The following is an 8,681-nucleotide window of genomic DNA, read 5'->3' on the forward strand; positions in this document are numbered from 1 at the left end:
AACTCAAATCACTTTAAAAGGGCATTATGTTCTGCTACAAATACAATTGAAACGGATTGTTTAGGAGCGGATCAGAAATGGTACAGAATTTTGCACTTAATTTCCTCAGTTATCATTTACAATAGGAACCTCTTGGCTTGACAGCCAAGTCTAAACAGTAGTAAATTAGTACAAATTTATACTGATTTTACTCTAATAATCGTAATAAAAGCTTATAGATTTGGCACTAATTACATAAATGCCTAATGATCTTGAAAATTACTCTGGTTAGAAATATATTACTAATCTAAACTTTGTTGTTGGCTGGCTTTGAAAAATCAGAACATTAGAAATGGTTCGCTTCACTTGTGCAAAGCACTTTAAATTGTTCAAGTAGTTTAACATATTCAAGAGGAAAATAAAAAGCATTTAACTTTATTTACTGCTTTAAATTGAGTTTGTAGGCGAGCCGAACTTGGAAACTTTACCCGAAAAAATAGGGCTTACGGGCTTTTAAATCCCGGCCAGAGAGGAAGCGCTCCCTGGGCGGCCGGTACATGCGGTGTTTGGTTCACTTTTCCCCGAGTTGCGGTGTGCTTGTGTATCAAGCGGGGCCGGGAAGGGGGTAGCGGGGAGCTCCGGAGGGCCAGGGGAGCCTGTGCGGCCCGGGCCGCTGGGGGAACTCGCGGAAGTTTCTCTTTCCTCGCCTCCCCGCAGCCGTCGGGGCCAGGCGGCGGCGGGTGGGCGAGAGCAGGCCCGTTCGTCTCCGCCGCCGTCGTCGTCCCCGCCCCGCTCCGCGCAGCCGCCCGCGCTCACCCACTTACATCCCCCCCGGTGGGCGCTGGGCTTGCAAGCCACCCCCGGGAGCCAGACCAGATCGGGTCCGAAGGTGCACTCCGAGGAGGCATTAAAAAAAAAAAAAAAAAAAAAAAGAAGAAAAACCAATAAATCAGGGGTGACCCGGACCGGGAGGAGGGTGTCAAATGTGCATTTGGAAGAGAAGGGCGCAGGGAAGAGGGAGAAGGAGGGCGGCGAAGGCAAGCGGAGCAGGGGAAGGGAGCGGCGGCGCGGTGCGGGCCGGGTCGGGTCGGCGGGAGGCCGGGTCGGCGGCGGGCGGGCGGAGCGGGGCTCTCCGGGCGCTGAGGTTTGCAGGCTGCCCTCCTGATTGGTCCCTGCGCCGAGCTGCTCACGGGTTCATTGAAGTGTTAAGCACCTCCCCGTCTCTCTAAAGGACATTATAATGCAAGAGACCCCCTTTTTAACCACACACCGAATTTTCTTTCATTTAGGCGATCTATATCTATTTCTTATATCTATTTTAAATAACTTAAGGCCGCTAAAATTTGGGGGGGAACAGCCTTCGCCCTGGAACGGTGCGCGATGCTGTCTCATGCCGACCTCCTGGATGCCCGTCTCGGTGAGTTTCCCCCAGCACCCCACACCCCGCGGCGGCTGCACCGGCGGCGGCGAGCGGGAAGGAAGCCGGGGCAGGAAATTGACAATTTGTTCCTTATTTTACTTTAATGCGATCTAAATGGGCTAAATCCTTTAAAAGTAATTGTACTGTATTAAAGTTTAATTTGATTTAATATCGTCTTTAAAAAAAAAAAGAGAGGGCTACCTACGGAGTATGTAGATCTACAACGAGTTGTGGATCATTTAATTTCTCTCTCCCCTGTTTTTATACACATACCTACACATTAGTATTATGATATTATTATTATTATTACTACTAGACGAGCTCGATGGTATTTACGAAGAAGTTCTGGGTGGCCTTTTCCTGCTCGCCTGCTCTCTTTCCTCTCCCCTTTCTTTCGTTTTAAAATATCTGTATCTACCTATTTATGGTTATTCATGCGTTTGTTCAGAGGAGCGGAGGGAGGAGAGGGGAAAGGTGGCCAGGGTGACCGAAGTCCCCGCACATCTGTCGGGGAGTTAAAGCTCCCGGCAGCAGGGCGGCTCGACTGTTATTTCTTTCTCTCCGTCTCTTTCTTCTACCAGCCCCACTGGAAAACCCAAGCCGAACCCGGCAAATCTTGCTCCCTCCCCCCCCGGTCTCGCAAAGAGGAGGCCCGGCAGGGAGCTGGTTATGTAAGCAGGAAGAGGAGCTGCTCCATGTAAAGTTTTCTCTCCCCCGCCCCGAGTTGCGCCGGGCCGCGGGCTCTGCGCGCCGCGGAGCCGAGCCCGTGCTGCGGGGCTGGCGGGCGGCCGGGAGGCGACGAGGGGCGGCGGGGCGGACGCGGTGGCGGTGGCTGGATGTCTCTCGCTGGCTCGGTGCGCTAGAAAGCGGCTCTGATGGATACATGCCCGGCTGCAGGGGAGTGACCGCAGCTCCTTTGCTTCCACAGGGATGAAAGATGCGGCCGAGCTCCTGGGACACCGGGAGGCGGTGAAGTGTCGGCTGGGTGTAGGGGGCTCGGATCCGGGGGGACACTCGGGAGACATGGCCCCCAACTCGGACACGGTGGAAGGGACCACCCTACTGCCGGGGGAGGACATCACCACGGTGGGATCCAACCCCAGCTCCTTAGCCGTCAGTGCCAAAGACCCCGACAAGCAGCAAGGCCAGCAGGGCGGCCAGAACCCCAGCCAGGCTGGGCAGCAGCAGGGGCAGCAGAAGCAGAAGCGGCACCGCACCCGCTTCACGCCGGCGCAGCTCAACGAGCTGGAGAGGAGCTTCGCCAAGACCCACTACCCGGACATCTTCATGCGGGAAGAGCTGGCCTTGCGCATCGGCCTCACCGAGTCCCGGGTGCAGGTATGAGCAGCCGCCCCCGCGCAGAGCCCGCCCCTACCCGCCCGCCGACCCCTTCCCCGGGCGCACCGACGGCGACGAGGCCAGGCACAACGGGGCGGGGGGGTGTGGGTGCCCCCAAACCTCAGCCCGACGGCGGGGGAGGAAACCTACCCCTGAACGCAACAGTTTGCGCAGGAAGACTTTAAATCGCTTCCGCTCCACCCGCCCCTTTACGCACGCGAGACTAAAGCTATCCCCGCTGGAGGGTGGCGGGGCCGGGGGCGGTGCGTCCCGGGGTGTCCTCTTGTCCCCTATCCACCTGCAACGCGGTGGTCCCGAGTGGGACGCGGGCGGAGTTTCCCCCGCTCCACAGCCCAACCCGGGGCAGGAAAGAGGCCGGGGAAGCACAGCCCGAGAGGGGCGAGTCTCAGCCCTCGCAATAGCTCGGCGCTAAGAGGCGAGCCAAAACCGCCCGGGAATTGCCCGGTGCGGAGTTCCGGCGGCAGCGAGGCTGCGGCTCTGCCCAGGCGCTCCGCGGAGGGAAGGGGCGGGAGCGCGGGGCCGCTGTCCAAGGTGCTGCCGGCGGCATGGCCGCGGCGCCGCAACCGCCGGGCCGGGGCGTCTCCCCAGCCCCCGCCACCGCCGCTGGGAGGGTCGAGGTGGGCGGCGGAGGAAGACACACAGGTTTGTGAAAAGGCACTTCGATAAAAAGCACTTGTATTTGGAATCGGAGTTTCCCCGTACTGGCTTTTATAATGCATAGGGACGGCAGGGGTAGCGAGTAACTTCAACATCTAGGGTGTACTTTGTTCTCAAAAGTGTGTGTGTGTGTATATATACATATGTACATACACACATATATATATTTGCACACAGGCACATAAGAAACCATTTAGTCAAATAAATGTAAACGAAATTTGGAGAAGGGGGAGATGGATCCAACCGTTAGGCTACTCAGATTCGGCTTTTGTGGGTAAAGGGTTATTTTAGCGACTTTCATTCCTCTTCAGAGGAATGAAAGCATGTACAATGGAATCATTTATGGGATGTGCTTTCCCTGCTCAGCACAGTGCACCGGGAATGCCGCCGCACTTTACCGCAGCCGGTGTTCACAATCCCTCTCGGCAAGCCTAGGCTCCTCAGCTAAATAAAGACACATCAAAAGAAATCCCTAAATGAACGTTTTTTATGAACAGAAACTGACTCCGTTCTCGAATGCGACAGAAAATGCACGTCTGCTTTTAAAAAGTAAAATAATTTGACTCAGCCTACACAGGACTATAATTAGTTTAAATTAAGAAAGAAATTAGATTCACAAATAAAATATAATTGGACAACTGACTCTATGAAAAAAGAAAACGAGGTCTATTAAACTTTATTGGGTTTCCCAAAGGTTAATGATACCAATTTCAATATTAGGAGTGTGGTAAATGAAGTAAAATATAAAATGGAAATAGTTATTTTCTAACAGCACATTAAAGAAATTCGTAGGAAGAAAGACAAAGTTTTTTAATGGTCTCAGCCTAATCTTAAACCAATGCTAATAGCTCGAGACTGCTGATAAAAACAGTTTAATAGAGTGGCAATTTAAATATTTTCTACAATAATGTTCTGTAGTTTAAAAAGTAATCAGATCAACATAACCTTCTTAACACTTCAAAATTATTAACATTATGTAATCTAAGGCAAAATAATTTATGTAAAATGTATCTACTTCACAATCCACTGTATCAGTGCTCCTTGACCAAATTTAAATTAAATATTAATTGGTTTATGTTCTTATACGAGTACTTTATAGTTTTCTTTATAATCAACAGATTGCCTACACATTCCTTGCAGTATGTGGGCTTCACAGTGATTAAGGAATGATCTAAATAGTTAATTTATAGCGGCTGTATATGTTTTTAAGGGCTTTAGATGCCAGAATAAATTACCTCTTTCCTCCTTTTAGATCTATATTTGATGTATATGATACATTTAAATAATTATTAAAGCGGCTGGTGCTTAAACGGGAGTCCAATTGCTCTCTGATATTGCTCTGCTTTTCAGGCTGGTATAATAAAACCATTCTTTTTATAGCATGCCATTATTAGAAACCAATTTCAGAATTATTTATAACCTGGAATGGCTTATTAAACAGCAATGCGAGTATCATGCAAATTACACGATCAAATGCAATATAATAAGCATAATCATTAGTCTCTAGCACGGATTAATTAACTTTCAATATTTTATTTACATAAAAACCAAATCAGTGAAATAACTTCTGCACAGTCAGGCTTGCCTTTCAATATTTTATACGAACAAAAATAATGTGCTGTAATTCCATTGACTGTCCCCTCCACAATGGTCCCGTCACCTGCCACATCTTAATAGGGGACAAGCTGAGAGTATTTTCTAGTTTTCTAATGGAATGAGAAATTGCATTTTCTTCCTCTCCCAGCACTATTAAAGTGTAACGAATTCGGCCCAGAGTTCATGGCTGGCTGATCGAAATGAACCTGAGATCTGAGCTTTAATACAGCTCTCCAGATTTCCTACCAAATCTTCACATTAATCATCCACTGGATTCCAATGAGATCTTCATAAAGCTTTGGCCCCTAAAAAAAATAAGAAGTTATATTCTCTCCCCTTCTCTCTCTCTCTATTTCTAACCCATTTATAGATGGGGAATTAAATGGTCTATATATTTTAAAATACATTTACAGTATGTCTATATTACTGTAACAGCAGATATCATCAAGGTAGATTTTTAGATTCCAACCTCTATTAGATTCTCATTGTTGTATTAATAATTTTCAGGGGCTAGTTGCATTTTAAAAGGAGTCCAAAGTTGCCAAATGCTCGCGGTTAATATATTTCTAGAGTTGTCATGTGTGCATTTTCAAAATCTCCTCCAGGTTTTCCCCGTGTTTTAATCTGTCATGCACTAGTTTTCAACTGGAAACATTCACATTTTAAAAGCATATGCAGCATAGCTATGAACTGAGGCGATCAGACCTGACGGAGATTCTTTACACCACCAGTAAACCGTGAAACATAAAAAGATTTTGTAGCCACAATTTAACTATTAACCCTAAAACATAATTGAACGCGATTTTTCGATTATTCATATACCATTTAATTCTTTAACAGCTGTTCATTCCCGCTAATGGGCGCCCGTATTTCTCAGTTTAGGTACGTAGCATTAAACGACAAACTCCAGCAGGTCCGAGTATTGCGCTAATCTGGATTTCAAGTGGACCTATTTTTTCCTTCATAACAAACATCCCGGTGCTTTCGGTAACGGTGCAGCGAGACCCACGAAATTATCCCTGCCGGCATCATGAGCATCCGCTTACCTAAACCACCTTTGTTTTAAAAAAAAACCCAAAACCAAATGCGGGAGGTTTGGCCGGAGGGTTTCCTGCCCGCGGAGCAGCCCCGGGACTTGAGCGGCGCCGGGCGTGGGGGCTCGCCCGGGGAAAGGCTTCCCGCCCCGCCGGCGCCCTGCTCCGATGCCGGCTCGGGAGTGCTTCCACGCAGGGGCAAGAGCCGTGGGCCAGTCATTTATTTTTGGCTTGTGTTATTGTTTTTTTAAGGGGGAGGCCAGGCTTTTCTCCTGGAACCTCCTCCTGAGCGAGGGAGGCTACAGGCAGCTCAATCCCGGGACAGACACATCGATCTCTTTCGTTATAAAAAGTTCCAGCGGCTTCATTAACCCGTCACGGGGACACGCGTGGGGCTACAGCAGGGCCATGAGTGTGAAGAGCGGGCGTGGGAGAGACAATGGCCGGGGAGGGGTCTTAGGGGGGCGACAGGAGACAAGGAAGGCCGTGACAGGTACCGAGAGGAGAGGAGTTGGGGAGGGAGTAAATCGCGTTTAACCGAACCGCACCTTCATAAAAGGTTCGCCTCGGTCGCACCGACGGGCGCGGAAATCGGTGACACCGGCAACACCGAGCCCTCCGCCCCGCTCGCCGGGAGGTCCGGGCAGCCGCGGGCCCCGGCCGGGCCCTGCCGGGGGACCCGCTCCCGCGGCGCCCCTTACCGCCGCCCCGCCGGGTCCGGCCGCGGCGCGGGTGTCGCTAACGATGTGTGTCGCTGCCCGCCGCCCGCAGGTCTGGTTCCAGAACCGGCGGGCCAAGTGGAAGAAACGCAAGAAGACGACCAACGTCTTCCGCGCCCCGGGCACGCTGCTGCCGACGCCGGGGCTGCCGCAGTTCCCCTCGGCCGCCGCCGCCATGGGCGACAGTCTCTGCTCCTTCCACGCCAACGACACGCGCTGGGCCGCCGCCGCTATGCCGGGCGTGTCGCAGCTGCCGCTGCCGCCGGCGCTAGGCAGGCAGCAGGCCATGGCGCAGTCCCTCTCCCAGTGCAGCCTGGCGGCCGGGCCGCCGCCCAACTCCATGGGCCTCTCCAACAGCCTGGCGGGCTCCAACGGCGCCGGGCTGCAGTCACACCTCTACCAGCCAGCCTTCCCCGGCATGGTGCCCGCCTCCCTGCCCGGCCCCAGCAACGTGACGGGCTCGTCCCAGCTCTGCAGCTCCCCGGATAGCAGCGACGTGTGGCGGGGAACCAGCATCGCCTCCCTCCGCCGCAAAGCACTAGAGCACACAGTCTCCATGAGCTTCACCTAATAGCCGCCGCCTCGCCTCGCCCCGCGCCCCCGCCTTCCCGTCACCTGACTTACCAGGGAGTCGACTCAGGATCTGAAATCGGACGCCAACTGACTGGTTTGTGAGCCGAGAAACACCCCCCCTCCGCTCCCCGCGGCCCGGCCTGGCCCGCCTGGCGGCCGCCTCTCCCCAACAGCGGAAGGACTCGCCGGGCCCCGGGGCCTCCCCGAGCCCGGCCCTGCCTCCCTCCCTCGCCAAAACCCGGCGCACCTGCCGGCCACCCGACCGGCTTTGCAAAGAAACGCGGGGTTTTTTTGGTGTTTTTTTTTTTTTTTTTTTTTTTTAATTTAAGAGCAGTGATCTGCCGCCGGCCCCGTCCGCAGCGAGGGCAGGGGCCGGACGGCGCCCGGTCCGAGGGCACCGTCGGGGGGTGGCCGGGCGGGTTCGTGGAGCGGTACGAAGACACCAGAAGGAATCAAATCCATTTTGATAAAGCATTTATAAGCGAGAGAGGAAAAAAAAAGAGTAATGTTTCTTTTTGTAAAAGTAAAACACGTAAAAAAAAAGCAAAACAAAAAAAGCAAGAGAACTTCCCTTTTTCGGATCTTTGATTTCGTGACAGTTGAGTTGCCAATCTGCCCCACGTTTATTTACGCATATATTTTCGTTCCTGCTGCTATTGTCCCTCCTGCATCTTCCGCTGCCGCCGGCGGAGGCTTCCGCCGCGGCCCCCGCCCCACCCGGCCCGGCCCCGCGGCCCACCCGCCTGCATGTGCCGGTCAACCCGCCGCAGGGTAGGGACACTGGAGAAATGAACAAACGATGTGAAATAGGATGTTTTGTGTAGATAAAGCATTCTTGTTACATACTGGTCGATTCGTGATACGTTTTAACTTATTGTCTGTGCTTATTTATTGAATTTGGGGTTTCTTAATAAATGTTTGAGCTAATATAAAACATTATTTGACTTTTCCGGACACGTTTATATCAAGTTAATGTAAATGGATAAATAAAATCATTTTCAGTATGTGATATGAAGAATTATGGGTTTTGGTGTGGCGTGTGAGATATGAGAGGTGTCTTGAACCGCAGGCAAAAAGAAAAAGAAAAAAAAAAGGCAAGACCTTCTTACTTTGGGATTCACTGATTCCTTTGTCATACGTTTGGGAATGGTTTGCTTGCTTGAATTTTGCATTGAAGCCTTTCATTTATCTCAATTTTAATACTTCATGATTAATAAACTTTTGTTAATCTTTCTGCGTAATTGGCCTTTAAACTGCAAGAAACAAAAAGTTCCGCTGCGAAGCAAGACAGAGGCGAAGAGCGAGAGGGAACGGGGGCACCTGCCCTGGGGCCGGGCCGGCAGC

General features: G+C 51.5%; 1 protein-coding gene across 1 annotated transcript; it reads left to right on the plus strand.

The window, feature by feature from the left end:
- Positions 1-1,359: 1,359 nt before the first annotated feature.
- Positions 1,360-7,335, plus strand: LOC143172092 (homeobox protein orthopedia-like). Its single transcript, XM_076361338.1, has 3 exons — positions 1,360-1,396; positions 2,328-2,737; positions 6,817-7,335. Exons 1-3 carry the CDS (start codon positions 1,360-1,362, stop codon positions 7,333-7,335), a joined length of 966 nt encoding a protein of 321 aa, XP_076217453.1.
- The last annotated feature ends 1,346 nt before the right edge of the window (positions 7,336-8,681 follow it).

The sequence above is a fragment of the Aptenodytes patagonicus genome, chromosome W (assembly GCF_965638725.1).
Source record: "Aptenodytes patagonicus chromosome W, bAptPat1.pri.cur, whole genome shotgun sequence".
NCBI lineage: Eukaryota > Metazoa > Chordata > Aves > Sphenisciformes > Spheniscidae > Aptenodytes > Aptenodytes patagonicus.